This window comes from Lygodium microphyllum, chromosome 7 (assembly GCF_053477565.2).
Source record: "Lygodium microphyllum isolate KBCC chromosome 7, Lygodium_microphyllum_v1.1.10, whole genome shotgun sequence".
Taxonomy (NCBI): Eukaryota; Viridiplantae; Streptophyta; class Polypodiopsida; order Schizaeales; family Lygodiaceae; genus Lygodium; species Lygodium microphyllum.
The window spans coordinates 150,708,242-150,726,790 of NC_141141.1; the positions used below are offsets into that span (position 1 = coordinate 150,708,242).

The following is an 18,549-nucleotide window of genomic DNA, read 5'->3' on the forward strand; positions in this document are numbered from 1 at the left end:
GTTTGCTCATCTTTATATGTGATTGAGAGTTTCTATTCTACAAAACACCAAGTTCACTTTCCAAAGTGAATATTTTGTGGTCATTTATAAGTTTCAAATGGTCTGTAGTTGAATCGCCCCTATGATATTTTCACATTCAGCAGTGCTACTGGATCAAATGCTTTGATGGCCTGAGGAAGAGCCTTAGCAAACAAATCTGCCAAGTTATCCTGTCTTATAATCCTGCATATCAACAATCTCATCCAATATCTTCTCCCGAACGAAATGGTACTATATCTCTAAGTGCTTTGTCTGAGCATGGATTATAGGATTCTGTGCGAAAGCTATGCAGCTCTAATTGTCACATAGAAGTGTAGTAGGACCTATCTGTGAGCAGCCAATCTGTCTTAACAACCTCCAAGGCCACATAGTCTCACATGTGGCAGAAGATGCTACTCAGTACTTGGCCTTTGTAGATGATAGGGCAACTGTGGGTTGCTTCTTGCTACTCCAAGAGATAGCACTTATACCCAAAATGAAGCAATAACTTCTTGTCGACCTCTTGTGGTCAACATCTCTAGCCCATGGTCAACCCTTGAACTACCAAGGCTGAATATGTTGCACCTCTGTATAGAAAAGGCCTAGGTCAGGGGTCCCCCTCCGGAGTTGCAATATCCTCAAAGTAGCCTTTGCCAATGAACCAACTTGGGTTTACTCATAAACTCGACAAGCAAACCAATAGGGAAGCACAAATCAATCCAAGTATGTAAGAGTTATATCAATGACCCAATCAATTGCTTGTAATGCGGGTAGAATGTGCCACTAGTGAATCTATATGGGTTGTAGCCTTCCAATTCAGATCCATGGGAGTAGAAATGGGGTCCCATATGCCTCCATCCCAAAGTTGGCCAAAAGCTTTTGTACATACTGTCCTTTGTTTGCTTGACCATTTGGGCATGGATACCTATTGAATGAGATTGTCCACGTAGAGCATGAACAAAACGCACCCTCTAGCTAAAGTGTGGATGTATAGATTGGGATCGCATCTCTAACATCCTGAATTCTCTTGGAGGAATGAGTCTTATCTTCTTGTTCCAAGCACGCGGAGCTTGTTTGAGGCTGTAAAGGGTCTTCTTTAACTTGTAAAATTTGCCATTTGAGGAAAAAAAACCAAGAGGTTTCTCTACATAGATCTCCTCCTTCAAATCACCATTTAAGAACATAGACTTAACATCAAGTTCATAGACCAGCTCGGTCATCTCCTATGGTTGGCCAAGGCAAGAATAGGCCTAACGGTAGTCATCCGTCATCCGATTGGTGGGGGCAAAGGTATTATGGAAATCTACTCCTCGTTGCTGCATGAATCCTTGGGTAACCATTTGTGTCTTATGCTTGTCTAGAGTGCCATCACTATGATATTTGATCTCGAAGACCCATTTGACTCCAATAACCTTCGTGTGAATAGGCTACGACACAAGATCCCAACTGCTATTCCACTCAATAGCCTCCAAATCTTGCTTCATTGTCTTCTGCCAATGTATTGACTGTAAAGCCTCCTTGATTGAGGTGGGCTTCCTATCTAGTATGACACGAGTCATTAAATAATAACTAGTACAAAGAAGCTTGGTGGAATGTGCCTGGTTCCTTTGAGATCACCATGGGCCACCATCTTGTGGCTGCCACTCCTCAAGAATTCCTTGAATCTCTGCATCATGGAGTGTCTCACGTGTCCATTGAGGGGGTTGGTACTTCCCTCGGTGCTTTGCCTCTGCTGAAGATTGGTAAATCCACCGAGAAGGCCGGTACTCCCCTCAACACACTTGTCTTTAAGAACGGGGCCCAATTCTCACCAAGATCTCGAAGAACGGGATGCTTCACATCCCCTTTGTAGCTGGAAACTCCATGAACCACACATCTCGACTTGTATAAACATCTTTTGAAACGAGATCGTAAAGCATGTATCCTTGTGTGACTGAGAGCTATATCCCTTGAACACTTGTCTCTTGGAAGCTGCTTAAACTTATCTCTTTGTTTCTTTGGAATGTGAACATAAGCATCACATCCGAACACCCTGAACAACACACATTTGGATTCATACCAAAATAAGCCCCAAAAGGTGTCATATGAACCAAGGCCGATGTAGATGATTGATTTAAGATATGGATGGCGATGGCCACTGCTTCAGCCCATAGACATTGAGGTGTGTACCGATGCTTCATCATTGTTTGCACCATCTTGATCATGCTTTGGTTCTTCTGCTCCAATATGCCATTCTCTTGAGGTGTGTTTGTATTGGCAAACTCTTAATGAATGCCACGATCTATACAAAATCGAGAAAATTCATAGGAGATAAACTCTCCACCTTTGTTAGATCGCAAGGTCTTTAGTTTCCAGCCAAATCGGTTCTCCTTGAAGATGAACCAATCCTTAAAATGCGAGAATGCTTTTGATTTGAGCTCCAATAAGTATGCCCATGTCATCTTGCTAAAATTGTCAACAATTAGCATAAAATACAAACTGTCCTTAATGAACTCCGTCCTCATTAGTCAACATAAGTCCATTGAAATAAGCTCCAAGGGCTCCTTCACTCTTCGCAAAGCCTTCTTGGGAATTACATCTCTATGTTGTTTGCTGCGAATGCAAGACACACATCATTTTTTTTGCAAATAAAGTGTGGCTAATTATATTACTTCAGAAAAAACCCTAAATACAAAGAAGTGCTCATGCTCAACAGACTAGCTGGAGCTGATGCTGAGTCACAGATATATCAAGTATACAAGCCTCTCTAGGCGGTCTAGGGGGAATGGGGCCAAGAAGCCATGGAGGGGGGGTGTATCGCCATCTGGGGCTACCTGCCTGCATCATGAAGAATAGATCCTGGCCGCCCCAAGTGCGCATGAAGTGAAAACGGAGCTCATGACTCACCTTGCACCTGGTCCCATCGGTTGCGGAGGGAGTGGATGATGGAGGTCCAGAGCTTTGCCCAAGTCACCTGTACTGAAAGTCTCTTCTTGCCAAAATCTTCTTGACACCGCGCCTTCCAGATGTGCCATCCAGTAAGACTCCTTATGATCTTCCATACCTCAGAGTGGTCTGATGTGGGCTTTAGTACCTGGCGGATGGGTAGAGCCTCCAAGCCGACCACTGTGCATGACCCAGCCTCAATGATGACGATCATGTCCTGCATCCCAGCCTCATACAAAAGGTAACGGCCCTAGCTGACTGCCTGCTAGTAGAAAGCTCCCCATGAGATACATCCAAGGCTGGGTGCTATACGGCGGAGAATGCGGCATGCTCCTCTTCACACGAACTGTGCCGCCTCACACAACCAAAGGTAGTGCTTTAGAGTTTCCAGAGATTGCTGTGGGTAGTGTTTACAATCTCCATCCTTCTGCATCTGGGCTAACCAACTCCCCATCGCCAGGTCTCCATGTGCCAACAACCATAAGAAATGCGATACCCTCCTCGGCCTTCAACTGTCCCATAGGCGGCGCCAAAAAATTCGCCGGAAAGCATCCGTGATACTGTGCTCCGCTCAATACCTACTACGCGAAGGCGACCAGTCCATGTCCTCTTGCATCAGTATGTGTTTGCCAATCCTGGCTATGTACTCCAGGAACCTCGATGGCTTCTTGGCGACCGTAGTGGCCGGCCATAGCCACTCTCTAGGGTCCCACTCCAGCTCATCAAGTGGCCTGCTCTCCCATATCCAAAGGCGCCACTCCTAGAACTCCTCCCAGAACACATAAGGGTCCAGACGCCTTGTCTTCCCCTGAAGGCCAACCATCGAATCCTCCTCCACGGAAGGGCAATTATCCCCTCATCTTGTTGCCCTCTGTCAAGAACCAGACGCCCCCCCCTCATGTACGGTGAAGAAAGTCCCATATGGGGCGCCGCCCACTCTACCTGCCACCTGTAGGGGGATACTTGTTGGTGAAAACCTAGCGGTCCATACCTCACGAGGCTCTACTAGCTCTCGTATCGGGGGGTCAAGCCACTCCTGAATCTCCTGGAAGGCTAACAATAGGGGGTCCTTCACCACCTCCCAATAGGTAGTGAAGAAGGCCTTGGAAAGGCCATCCTCTCCTGGGCATTTCTACCCATCCTGTGCATGGAAAGCCTCCTCTAGTTCCTTCTCTGTGAAGGGGTCTAGAAGGGAGCATCCCATCTCCTATGTGATGAGGGACGGGATGTGATCCCAGACCTTCTGTTTGCATCGCTGTCCTCTGGCTGAGATTGTCTCCTACTTAAAAAGGCGTCTCTGTTCACATTCCAGGATGCAAGATGTAAACTCATAGGGAAACTTGCAGGTGACTGAACAGGCATCTGCTGGTGTGGAAGCTGCTGATGAAGAAGAAGAGCTATGGGGCATGTGGATATGCTTTGCTGCAGGCTTGGACGATAAACTCCATTCCCCCATGGTAGACCATGGGGGTGATAGATGCACCTGGTGGTACCACCAAAGCATCTATCAGCCAGAGGCTACGAGGCATGACTTTGTACACTGGTAGAAACTGGCCGCTTGTGCCAGGGGCCACTCGATCACATCCATTGGAGCTCTCCACTGCGGAGGGGCTCGAAAGATAATGCTCAAATGTGGGACCTCAGCCCTGGCCCACCAATTTATGTCCATCATGCAACCTGGCCACTGCTGGGAGAAGAGTGCTAGTCCTCCTTCTTCCATCCACTGGGAGATGTGATCAGCCACCTGAATCTTCACCTCCTCCTCTATCTGTGTCATCGTCCAGTCTCCTGTATCAGAGGTCTGAAGGAAGAAAGCATAGTTTGGTCCATGCGGTGGTGCTAGTAGATGGACCTTGCCGCTCCTTGACTTGCCTACCACAAAGATTTCCACCTCCAGAGGTAGTGGGAACTCTCCCCGCTCCACAACTCTCAGGTAAGACTACAGACCACTGCGAAAAAACTCTTGTGGTAGCAATTGTGCTTGTCTCAGGAAAGTGTGAGGGGCAGCATGGATTGATAAGCTGGTGGCTGTGTGGGGAGGGGGGGGAGCCTAGGCTGTTGGTGAGTGGAGGATGTTGGCGTATGGGGCTCCTCACCTCTTGTGGGGGAGGGGGGGTCACCTGTACTGGGTGGGGATCAGGGGGATTGATCGGCGGGGGGGATAGTGGGGTGGTTGGAGGCACAAGGCAGGTGTGGGGAGGGACCTGTGGCTTTGGAGGGGGGGCTGTGGGCTAGGGTCGGGGGGAGGGGACCGTTGGGGGGAGGTGGGCCCTCCGGTGAGGTGACCTGTGACGCCTCCGTGGGAGGTGGATGTGGAGGCCTATGGTCCTGGTGGGTGGGACGAGGAGGGGGAGGGGGGGGGGGGATGCTCACCCTCCTGCTCCCTGTTGCCGTGGTTGTGTCTGAGGGGCTGACTGCGGCCCCCCCTTCCATCTCCCTCTCTGTCGTCTTTGGACCCGTGTAAAGCCGTCCGTGTCCACTTGTGGGCTTGTTGGCAAAGCCGCCTTGGCTCTGAAGCACGTGCAATCTGCTGCTTGATGCCCAGGCCCCAAAGTCATGGCAACGCAGGCACTGCCTTGGCTGCCTAGTCACAATAACTTGTTGCCTGAAGGAGTGTCTATCTGCCTCAATCTCCAAAAACTGTGGTATATTCTTTCTCTTTTGCTGCCAACCGTACCTTTGGGACTCTTGCGGGTGCCACCGCGTCCGCGAAGGAGGCGGGAAGGACGTTGCCGAAGAGCTATTCAAAGTCCACTAACTGGAGATACTCTACCGCTAGTCCAAGGAAGAGTAGGGTGACCGGATGTCTAAGGAACTTGTTGTGGAGCGCAAATGCCTCCACTGTGAAACCATTGTACGACGGAACCATGTAGAGGACTCTCTTCGTGGAAGTATAGGGTGAACTGGCCACTAGCTCACGGGCTGCGTTTGCCAAGATGATCATACCATGAAGATCCCTTGCCCCATGAGAACCGCCTCCACAATCTGCGTTGTGCCAATGTGTAGCGTGGAATGAAGTCAATCCCGAAGCTGGGCCCTAGATGGGGAGTGTTCTAGGGCTTGACCAAAGATCGTTGTTTCTTTTAGCTCCAGCTTTGTGGCACGGACGGCTAAGAGCTGTTCCTTAGAGAAGACGACGCGCAAGGTGTTTGATTGGGAGGCACTCACAGAATGCACCGACTTCGTGACCAGAGGTTTCCATTGCGCGTCCCTCCTGAGAACCTACCAATCACATTGCTGTACTGCTGGAGGGGGGGAGTGTTGCTGCAAATGGAGGAAGCAATGGGGAGGGGGGGTGATGGCGAGGAAGGAGGGATTTTGTTTTCTGATGGCGGTGGAGGCGCCGGGCGCCATGGATGAGAGCGTTAGACTGGAGCCGCGTGGGTGGGGGGACCTGTTGGCTGGTGGCCACAGGGTGAAGGAGACGGGGGACAGCGTGGGGGAGGTACCAAGGCCGCGGGGGGGGGGGGGGGGTGACCAAGTGTGGGGCAGCGTAGCGGAGGTAGTGCGATGGAGAGGAAGTCTGGCCGGAGGGAGAGGTGCAGTACGCTGTGGGGAGGGACAAGCGGGAGGAATAGGAGGGGTAGCGGGGGGTGTGATGGCAGGTCAGCAGTGTGATGGGCGGGAGTTGCAAGACACACATCATACATGGCATGTGGTGCACCCCAACATTTGGCAAACCATGAAATAACAGACCACGAACTAACATCTCAACATCTGGCAAACCACAAACTAACAGATCACCAGCCGCCTTCCTAAGATACTTGTAGATGAGATGGCTAAATCGAGCATACCATAGCTCGATCTGTGCTTGAGAAGAAAGAAGAAGAGAAGTAAAGGCCGAAGAAGTCTGCATCTTGTAGACTCCATTCTCCTCATGCCTTGTACAAAGAACTTGTTGGGACGTACCATCAAGAACTTGGAAGAAGTCCTTACCAAACTCAACCATGAGACCAAACGCACAAATCTTGCTCACTGAAAGTAGGTGAAATTCCAAGCTCGGCATATAAAGAACTGCTGATGTGTGGGCACCACCATGCCCATTCGAAATTAACTGCATGTCACCCTTGCCTTTGGTAGGAACCGATTATCCATCTCCAATCAAAATTTGCCCATGCAAAGGTCACATATGGGCAATGCCCTCAAGGGAAGGAATCATGTGACAGAAAGTGCCACTATCCACAATCCACTCATAAGGCTATGGGGCCATCATCATTGCATTAGAAGTTGCTAGTTTAGAATCCTCAATCATCTCCAAATGAAGAAAAGGTGTTGATGAAGAAGTAGCTATTACTTCTGAGTCCATCATATATTTCTTCTTCTTGTCCTTATCAAAGCTATCCTTCTTCCAATGACTTGTCTTATCACAGATGTGGCAAGTAGACACCGTTTCTTTCTTGGGTTTCTCCTCCTTCTTCTTGCTCTCCTTCCCCTTCATTTGGGAAGCTTGACCTATCAAAGCCTCCATCTTGGAAGCATTCTGACCTTTGAGTTGCTCCTCCTGATCCAATACCATCGGAATGAACTCCTCCCACTTAAGGGTCTTTATCTGCCCTGATGCAATCAATGCAAAGTAGAAAGCACTAAATTGGGACAGAAACAATGACAAGAGAGTTATCACCATGTGTCCAATAGTGATCACCTTCCCAACATTTTGTACTTGCATCTGCAATTGCCAGAGTTTGTGGATATACACCCACGTGGAAGCTGACTTGTTCGTGTTCAATGTCTACATTTGCACCCGCTTCATCATGGTTATCGGATTGTAAAGTTGATCTAGTTCCAACCATCTCTCAAGCATAGGGCAGCTGCTCAATGTGGGCTATCATAGCCGGCATGTATGAGAGAAATAGGAAAGAATGGATGCGGGCATTCAGTTTATCCAGTATGCTTGTACCTTCACCAACTCCGCTTTCTCCGAAGAAGAAAGTTTGAAAAGATCTTGGGCCGATGGATGATCAATGGCCTCTTTCATGAGTTCCACCAAATCATAGACTCCAAGATGGCAAGCATAGTCACTCACCAAATGTGGTAGTTCTCACCATCTAGCTTTTGATCTTGTGGAAAGGCCGGTAACAAAGGGACCTTACTGTCCATAATCATTTAGAACTCCACATCAATTTTGGACAACATGGCTCCTAAATAACCTACAAAAAACAAAGTTTAGCCCCCTCTTAACTCCGAAAATGTAGTCTACTAGGGCTTCCTCTACTCATCTTGAACTTACTTTAATTGTTGGAGGCAATAAAAAATTAGCAAAAGTTGCACAAAAATAGCAACCTAACTTCCTTTCGTGCGCTTCTCTGCTTGCTTCAGCCTTGTATTGATGTGCAGCCCTCCGGCTCACCCTCAAACACTGAAAATGCACCCTTGGTGTTGTGTAGTCATCTCTTTTTCAAGTTTGCACACGATGATCAATGGCCTTTGGCCTTTGTCATGAGCTCCGCCAAATCATAAGAATCCAAGATGGCAAGTATAGTCACTCGCCAAATGTGGTAGTTCTCACCATCTAGCTTTTGATCTTGTGGAAAGGCCAGTAACAGAGGGACCTTACGGTCCATAATTGCCTAGAACTCCACATCAATTTTAGATGACATGGCTCCTGAATAACCTGCACAAAACAAAGGGTAGCCCCCTCTAACTATGAAAATGTAGCTTGCTAGGGCTTCCTTTGCTCGTCTTGAACTTGTTTTAACTGTCAGAGGCAATTAAAAATCAAAATCTTGTAAAATGCTGAAAGTGCAGCCTTTTTCTCCCTCACGATTAGCAAAATCTACACAAAAATAGCAATCTGACTTCCTTTCTTGTGCTTCTCCGCTTGCTTCAGCCTTGTGTTGATGCACAACCCTCTTGCTCACCCTTGAATGCTGAAAATGCACCCATGGTGTTGTATTGAAATCTCCTTTTCAGGTTTGCACATGATGGCAAGTGGCCTCTATTATGAGCTCTGCCAAATGGATGGTCAATGGCCTTTGTCACAATCTCCGCCAAATCATAAGACTCCAAGATGGCAAGCATAGTCACTTGCCAAATGTGGTAGTTTGCACCATCTAGCTGTTGATCCAGTAGAAAAGCCGGTAATAGAGGAACCTTACGGTCCATAATCGCCTATAGCTCTACATCAATTTTGAACGACATGGCTCTTGAATAACCTACACAAAACAAAGAGTAGCCCCCTTTAACTTCCAAAATGTAGCTTGCTAGGACTTCCTCTGCTCGTCTTGAACTTGCTTTAACTACCAAAGGCAATTAAAAATCAAAATCTTCTGTACAAGGCTGAGAGCGCGGCCTTTTCTTCCTCACGATCAGCAAAACCTATACAAAATAGCAAGCTAACTTCCTTTCCTGCACTTCTCCGCTTGCTTCAGCCTTGTGTCAATGCGCAGCCATCTGGCTTACCCTCAATGCTAAAAATGCGCCCTTGATGTCGTGCTGAAATCTCCTTTTCAGTTCTGCACGTGATCAGTCATCGCTTCAACACTGCTTTGATACCATGTCAGAGTGCAGAGAATGCGGAAGCATATGACCGGATTGAAAGACAGATATGAACACAGAGAGAGAGAGAGAGAGAGAGAGAGAGAGAGAGAGAGAGAGAGAGCTGAAGGCTGCAGAAGGTGAATGCTGAATAATGAAGACATATGTGTACAAAGGCTGTGAGAGTATGATCAGCCAAAGCTCTCTCAATCTGCACATGAAGTTTGAATGACCGTGACCGTTGGGCAGGCTGAATGAATAGCCTGAAAAATATAGTAAAATAATGCCAGGTCGGCCAGCTTAAGACTGGCTGACTGCAAACAATAAATAATGAAATAATCAACAGGCTGTGAAAATGATGCCCTGCTATGTGGCAACCTGTTTATCTTGCCCGGTCTGCTTGACCTGCCTGAAACTGACCATAACATGTTGGCAACTGCAAAATACTTGTCCGACCTGCTCCAAACTGCATTAAAACTGCCCTAACCTGCCCTGTCCTGACTGTTTGGTGGGGTTGGAAGCAGTCTCAGCAAGTTCTAGAGTCTCAATGTTCAATTTAAAGGAGTGGGAGATCACCAGGAACGTCACAGGTTGGCATGCTTGAAAGGTCTGACATCAGGTTCATAGTGGAGACCAAACCCCATTGATTGAATGAAGTATGATAAATTTTCCTTAAAGCATTTGTGAATGTCCACTCCAATGTCACTATCATTACTGTCAAGTTATGTTTTGAATTTTAATTGAGAGTTATCTTCCGTGATAACTTGTATGAATGAGATGGTGTATTTTAAGCTCATCATCCATGATATCTTTTCATGGCATAAGAGGTGAATGTCATGTTTGAAACTCTATATCGGAAGCATCATCATCAGTAATGTTTATATAAGCCCTATCACAAGAAACCTAATCTGATCAAGCTATCTTCTTGTACATAGCTACAATTGAGCAACAAATGTTGGATTCCTTACTATAGGATGTAGAGGACACCATTTCTCACAACATAGCAGCAACTTTGTCAGATCAAGATGCAGCTCATTGAACGAAAAATTGTGCTATCAGCAATGCCCACAGTCTTCCCATTGAGCTAGAAATTGTACCATCGACAATGGCTGTAATCTGCCAATGTCAAAATAAACCTTTTGGAGACTAGTGTCTTAAAGTTGGAGCCAACTCTTCAATTGGGCGAAGCAGCATAGGGCCAAAGATCAACATGTGAAGGTGAAGCTCATCTAGGAAAACTTGCCTAGCCCATATTTGGAGACTAGTATTGTGCGCTTGGTATTTAAGTTAACTTGCTGACAGGGTGAAGAAGCAAAAAGCCAAAGATCAGCCTAGATTTCATTTGCACATGGCTCAAGAGTCTCTCATCTTCATGTACTAGCTTTACTGCAGCATTAAAGATTCAGTAAAAATCAGAATTTGGAGGATTTCAAATTTACCATTTCTTCTTCTTTGCAATAGTATTACAAGGTTTTCCCACTCAGCATGTGCCTTCGTATGAAGAGCTCATGTTCAAGTGAAGGTGACACACGCATGAAGCCAATAGTTCCATTTTCTACAAAGCTAAAAGAAACGATCTTTATCCTCGATCGTCTCCCAACTTTATGGAGAGCTCCCTGACATTGGGAGGTACATGGGGTGGAGATTAGAAAACCTGAAAAAATGGTGGTTCCAAAAGTGGTGGAAGCTGTTTAGTTTGCGAGTGATATGTTTTGAGTTCAAGGAAACCATTGTGATTGGATACTTGATGGAGAATAGGTTTGTGACCAATGCTACTAGTCCCCATCCAAATGTCCAAGGATATAAGGATATAACACAGACTTGGAAGAGTAGATTTGAGAATCTGAAGCACTGAAACTGTGCTCAAGTGAAGTTGAATGTAAACTTAGAGAGAGTAGGTATACTTGATCTAGACTTTGTGTCTTTAGTGGCTCCTTTTTGCAGTTTACATATTAATATGGGACTGTCTCCATGGTGACTTACAGCATCTACTTACACATCAGAAGGAACGACACAGGAAGGATATGCCGTGCATAAACCAGAAGGTATTTATGAACCTGCCACCCTAACTGAGAGATGGCTAGTCTTGGCAGTTGATTTCGATAATGTTGTGGATGAACCCATGAGGAGATGGGCTGAAAAAGATGGGAGGATTGTGTTGAGGGATAATGGGCCTCATGGAATGACTTTTCAGCATTATATTCGGTTATGTTTTCTTCTTTTCTCTGCCTTCTTTCTCTCAGTGCATTCAGCTTGTGCATGTGCACTAATGAAAATGCAGCAGTTGTCTGGAGAGCAAAAGGTGATGTGGCAGGCTGCTGTCTGGCATCTGATAGCAACAGCAGCTGCATTTTCAGTCTGGACAGGCAGAACACAGGGATTGTCATGGATGGCAGGGCAGTTCTGGGCAGCTTGTGAATGATCACCGGGGCAGTAAACAGCAGTGCCCATCTCTTTTATGGTTGTTTGTGGAGAGATGATGCAATTGTGGGCAGTAATAGAGATGAGCTGAAGGCTGTGGAATGGTGATGAAGGCTGATGGAGAAAAATTGCATCTGGATGAGGAGGATCTAGGATAGAGAACGACCATGCCATTCATCCATATATAACTTTCAGAGCCATAGACTATTGTCTTAGGTTTTTGGGTTTTGTGTTTTGCCTCTAGCAATAGTCCACACCCTTGTTCAGCTTAGAGGCCATACTAGCCTGACGGGGGAGTATTAAAAACTGTGATGCTAGCATGTGCACGTTACTGCTCAAAATTCGTGTGTTAGAACATAGTCTAGATGACTTAAGGCTATAAGGATCAGAAAATATGTAAGATTGTATTCAAGGTCATAATGAGTATGCAGTCAGAAATTGGTCAAGGGAAGTTGAGAGAACCAAGGGGTTATGCTAGCATAAAGTGAGGGAAGGTAGTGTCAAAAATAATAGGTATGCTATGGTACCATGCCAAAATAAGTGACAGTGCAGAGAGATAGTAGATTGTGGGGAGTAACACAAAGTGTGTATGGCAAACATTGAGAGAGAAGAGAAACTCAGAAACACAAGAAGAACATGGTGATGATGTGCTGAACCATGCTATGAGAAGAAAAGCTGATACAACGGAGCTGAAGCTCAAAAGATAACTGTACTGTTATGTCTAAATCAGGCGGTAAGGGAGCGAAACACAGTCCTCCAAGCAGTGGGCTATCAAAGTAATCACTAGAAGGTGAAAGACAGCTGCCGAGGGAGCAAACTCCAATCGTCTAATTCCGTTGAAGATGTGGAAGATGATCACCAGTTGTTGAGGGAGCGAACTGCAGTCCTCTGACGCTGGGGAGTGACCTGGGTAGCAAAACACAAATCCCAAAGTGTCAAAGCTGTCAAATGCAGGGAGAACAGCCTAGATGCTGATGCCTCCTGGATAATGATGACATTGGATGATGGAGGATGAGCCGGGCTGAAAAAACGCAGGCCCGAGCAGCCTCTATAATAGATGAGTGACACCAGGTGATGGAGGAGAAGTCAGGCTGCCAAATGTAGGTCCAAATAGCCCCTGTGATAGATGAGTGACACCAGGTAATGGAGTAGGAACCAGGCTGCAAAAACGCAAGTCCCAACAGCCCCTGTGATGGACGAGTGATGAAATCATTGACCCTTGGGGATGTAGACTGTTGCTAGAGGCTAGGATGCTGACGCCAAACTAGAGATGATGACGCTAGGCAAGGGGATCTCCACATTGAAAAACGCTAGTGAAGATGGAGCCCGATGGAAAAGGGTGTTGACACCAAGCAAATGATGGTGATGCTAGGTGGAAGATGCTCCAAACGCAAGGCCTGATGTTGGAACAAAGCGCTTGAAGCAAAAGAGGAAGGGTGAAGGCAGCCACGAGCCATGAACTGCAATGTCCTCCTGAAAGGGTGTGAGGGTAGTGGGACTGGTGAGAGAAGGGAAGCCGTGGTGGTAACTGAAGAAGGTGGTGAAGAATGATTGATGAGAGAGTGGTAGGAGTGTAAACAATGAATGAAGTGACTGCCTATTTATAGGCATAAGTTTTCTAGGATGGCACACCACTGTGTTGGCGCCAATTGAAAAAGTGGCCAAAATGTGGACACCAGCCCTTTTTGGGGCTGTCAGTGCAAAACCCTAAATGAAGTGTATAAATTGAAGAAGTGGTTTCTCAACAAGTAGATGATTGGGGGATTTCATTTGACCCATGTGCTTATTTACAGTCTAAAAAGATCCACTCTTATCGATTAAATTATGAACATTTTCTGTTTGCATCAGACCTCTCTGGTAATCGCGCATCTCTGGTCTAATATAATTTCCAAATCATTATTCTAGTCTTGCTACTAAGTCATATTTCACCATACTTATGGAATTGAGTGTTCAAGCACTTACCCACAATTCTTTTCCAACAGTTGCAGTTATGTAGAAACAGTTGTTCTCAATCTCAAAATGAATTTCTCAAAGGACTTTTGGTCTTACCGTTTGAATGCACTCTGTGTAAATACAGTTTCTTTTCAATCTAAAGTGAGTCTTTTTCTAGCAGAAGATATGTTCTTTATAAGGATCTTATATGTTGAAAAGCTTTTTCCTTGTAACAGCTAGAACGTAAGACAAAAACAGTAAAGCAGGATCTCAATCCTGTTTGGAAGCAGACTTTAGAGTTTCCAGAGATAGGAGGTGGAGAGTACTTGCAATTGAAATGCTATGATGCAGATTATTTTAGCGATGAGAACTTGGGAAGTGCACGGATCAATTTGGAAGGTTTGGAGGACAGTGCTCCCAAGGATGCTTGGATACCTCTTGAAAAAATACCTACTGGAGAAATACGGTTAATTATAGAAGCATACAACTCTGAATCAGAGCCAGAAAGTTCACAGGTTTGTTGTTAGTCTTGTTCCTATGACAAAGTAGTCTTTGTCTTATTTTGCATGTGATGTTTTCAGTATATTAATGGTGTAATTATGTATATAGAATGGATCAAAGGGGCATGCGGAAGACCAGAAAAAGGGTTCGTTGGAGATAAGACTGCTCAAGGCCTGTGATCTAGTTGGGGCAGATTTCAGTGGTACAAGTGACCCATATGTCACTATTCATTATGGCGATGAAAGACGGACAACCAAGGTCTGCTATTAGAGATCTGCTCTTAGGTGTATAAAGCAAAAGTGTGTTTAGTTTGCCACTCAATTCACATGAGGCATTTAAATTGGGTAGCATATTATCTAGTTTGTTTCATGCCAGTACTTTTCCAATATTGTACTTTCCATGCAAGGCTCTGTTCCTTGCGGAACAATGGATTTAATTTACTGAAGAGTTCTACCTTTGACAGGTCATACATAAAACCTTGCATCCACAGTGGAATCAGATGTTTGAATTTATTGAGACTGGAAAGCCATTATTGCTTAATGTGAAGGACCATAATGCTCTTTTGCCTGCTACCAATATTGGTCATTGTAAAGTTGAATATGAGCGACTGCCAACAAACCAGACAGTACAAAAAAGGATTCCCTTGCAAGGAGTTAAAAAAGGTGAAATATGTATTGAAGTCACACGAAGGATACCTGAGTCTCATGGGCAGTCAACCAGGCATGGACTCAATGCTCACAAGAAGCTGTTAAAAAAGTCAGACAAGGTAAAGCTGCCCCTGTTTGTAGACACATCTTAATTTATTTCTGTTTTAACAGCACTCACAAGTCATTAGATATGTGTAGAGGAATCTGTTGCTGCATGGTCCTGTTTGGAAAAGACCTACTGGTTTGAAATTTCCTTTCTGAGATTTCAAATCACCCTGCACTCGAATCTTATTTTCCCAGAAAATCTCTAGCTAGTGGAGAGCATGCTAATCTTATTACATGCTGGTAACATACCGACTGAGAAAGGGCCTGGGCTACAGGTAGCCAAAACAGCATGGCAATACTCAATAACCATCTTTCCCAAAACAAGGGACTGCTAATAGAGCATGAACCCTGAGTGGTTTCTTGAATCATGTTCTACAATCACACAGGCATTGGTAGTGTCTACATATATCATTCTGAGTCAGCCCCAAGTTCTTTGTGAAACTATGAGTTCACAACCCCAATGTGATCCAAAGCATCTGTACATAAATCAAGAGTCCCTTTCCAGGCTTCATTTTAATATCAAAACTTTGCTTTCACTCTGTGCATCTGCTATAAGCTCGGGAACCACTAATACACTTGCTCATAACTTAACCATCTGCAGCCTCGGCCCAGCTACTTAATAGAATCTCCAAAAACCAACATATTTCCTTAATCATAATGCTCTGCAGTTCGAAAATTTTTGTCTTCTACATGCTGCAGGCAGCAACTGCAAAAACACTCTGTTCTAGGTAAATAGAGCCACTCTGAGGGTCAAGCCAGCCAGTTGGTATCACACTGTTGCTATCTATTTTGCTGATCATCACACCTCTATGGCCGTAACACCTCTGCAAATGCTACCAGATTCAAATCTCTGCAGTCTCAACACGTCCTGCACAACTCTAAAGTTTGGGCCAGCCCTACTGCCCACTTGCTCCAAGCCACAAGTAAACTACAGCCGAGCATGAACTTGGTTAGGGGAAATTCTACTATATTGAACATGTCATTGGCTGGGACTACCAAAGTATATATTCTCATCATTCCCTTAAAGGTGGGAGAAATAGGCAATTAACAGACACACTCGCCCATCCTTAAAATCTAACGTTAGGTTCTGCTGTGGAACATAGCTACTGGAGATTCCCTGAAACTGCCCTTCTCTGCCATTTCACTGTATCCATTTCCCTTCCCATTTGTGCCTTTCTCATCCCTAAAGTTACTGGAAACTTGCCAGTAACTACAAAACTTTGGCAGTTTTTGTTTCCATTGTTCTTTCTGTTTCACTGTCTCATAATCCACTTTTTGAGGAGGAATGAGCATACTTTGTACCTCAAATTGGGGCTCTTTGCGTTAGACAACAATGTGAAGCTTAAGTTTTCGGAAGCAGAATATCTGAAGAGCCGTCATAGCCGAAAACCTGTTTAATACCTTTTGAACTTTCTTAAGAGGTAACAAGATTATATGCTATTACCTCCGATCTATCCTGCACATTACTAAATTGCCCAGTGCTTGCACGTTTGTCCAGCCTTACATGAAAACATGTTATCATGATGAATGGTGTCTAAGAGTCTACTTTTGTCTTGATGGACTGGTATGACTGACTGGATTTGTGCGCCAGGTACAAACTCTGCTGAAGGAGGCTCGAAATCTGACAAGTGCAGCGAATGCAGAGGCAGTTTGCAAGAAGCTAGAGGAAGTGGAGATGGTAGAGGATGAGAAGTCCGACTTCATACTGCGACTTATGAGAGAGAAGGATCTGCTCCTCCACAAAATCAAGGAACTGGAGAAGGCTATGGCAGAAGATAACCCTGAGACATAGGCACATAACCATAGGCCTACTCATAAGGCTTTCTTTCCCTTATTTTGTACTTATACTATATTCTTTTGGCTCCAAATCGAGTGCAAATTGGTCTCTTTCATCCTTGGCCTTGCGGCTTGTGTTATATACGTACATTGTATGTTTTATAACCCAAAGAAGAAATTAAAGAGCTACACTGAAATCCTTGGGAATAATCCCATTGGCCCTATACTATAAGTTTAGAATTGCAAATTATCCATCTATCTATGCTAATGCATTATTTTTGTTGTAGATTCGAAAGCCCCAACCTCTAAAGGGCTACGTGAACCTTGAACCTACCCCTTTCTTCCTCTCTCTCTCTCCTTTCCCTAAGCCCTTCCTCTCTCAATCAAATCAAACATTTTTCAAGTAATCTCCCCCCCCTCTCTCTCACATGTAATCTCTCTCTCTCTTTCCCCTCCCCTTTTTAATTAAACCTCACCTCCCTCTCACGAGTACTCTCTCTCTCTCTCTCTCTCTCAATTAAATCAAACTCTTTACAAATGTTTCTTTTTTCCCATTTTAAATTAAAAATTTCTCTCTCCTCTTCTAATTAAATGTATTAAACATTTTAATTTAAACTTCACATTTTTGTTATTTTCTCCCCTCTTTTAATTAACCATTTTTGAAAGCTGTTTTATAATTTCTCTCCCCTTTTAATTAAATCCCCCCTCTCACTTGTAGTTTCTCTCTCTCTCTCTCTCTCTCTCTCTCTTTATCCCTTTTTAAATTAAAACAAAAGTTTTTTCTCTTTAAAACTTTTTTAATTAAAAAATTGATAATTTTTTAATACTTTGAGAGAGAGAGAGAGAGAGAGAAGAAGAAGAAGAAGAAGAAGAAGAGAGAATACGAACATAGAGAGAATTATAGAGAGAGTATAACATTGAGAGAGAGAGAGAGAGAGAGAGAGAGAGAGAGAGAGAGAGAGAGAGAGAGAGAGAAGAAGAAGAAGAAGAAGAAGAAGAAGAAGAAGAATAAAGAAAGAAAGAAAGAAAGAAAGAGGAGAGGGAGAGAAGGAAAAGAGGGAAGAGAAAAAAGCAATGACAAAACCAAGGGAGAGAGAGAGAGAGAGAGGAAAAGAGGGGGAAAAAGAGGAAAGAGAAGTCTTTTTTAAATTTAAACTTTTTGATAGTTTTTTATGAGAGAGAGAGAGAGAATTGGGGGAGAAGGGAAGAGGGAGAGAATAATAGAGAGAAGTAAATGTATGAAGAGAAAAGAGAGAAAAAACTTAGGGGGGAGAGAGAGAGAGAGAGAACAAAAAACCAAGATATATAGAGAGAAGAAAAGAAAAAAGAGGGGGAGAGATGAAAAGAAAAGAAATAGAACTAAAATAGAGAGAAAATAAAATTAGCAAGAGGCCCAAATTTGACATATAAAAAATTGAACTCAACTCAGTCTTAAAATTAGTAAAATGTCTCACTAAGATCAATAAGTTACATGTCATCGATATAAATCACAATGATTTGAAGCGAATCACCCTCATTTTTGACATATAAAATGCTCTTAGTCGAATTATTTTGAGAACCATGTGCAATTAAGTATGCATGCTTCTTCTCATACCAAGACTGAGGCGCTTGCTTCAGACTATATAATGTCTTTTTCAATCTATACACTTTGTTTTCTTGCCTCTTTTATACAAAATCTTAAGGATAAGATTCATATATCTCCTCACATGAATCACCATTTAGATTTGTAATTTTGAAGTCCAATTGATGT

The 18,549-nt window shown here is 44.4% G+C and overlaps 1 protein-coding gene across 1 annotated transcript in view; it reads left to right on the plus strand.

Annotated features, from left to right (window-relative positions):
* The window catches only part of LOC148034083 (uncharacterized), a 33,934-nt gene extending 16,714 nt beyond the window's left edge, over window positions 1-17,220 (plus strand). Inside the window, exons 11-14 of the mRNA XM_087682074.1 lie at window positions 14,007-14,285; window positions 14,380-14,529; window positions 14,735-15,037; window positions 16,615-17,220. Of these exons, the coding sequence (XP_087538200.1) occupies window positions 14,007-14,285; window positions 14,380-14,529; window positions 14,735-15,037; window positions 16,615-16,815 (933 nt within the window). The 3' untranslated portion in view covers window positions 16,816-17,220. The remainder of the gene's footprint in view (window positions 1-14,006; window positions 14,286-14,379; window positions 14,530-14,734; window positions 15,038-16,614) is intronic.
* The last annotated feature ends 1,329 nt before the right edge of the window (window positions 17,221-18,549 follow it).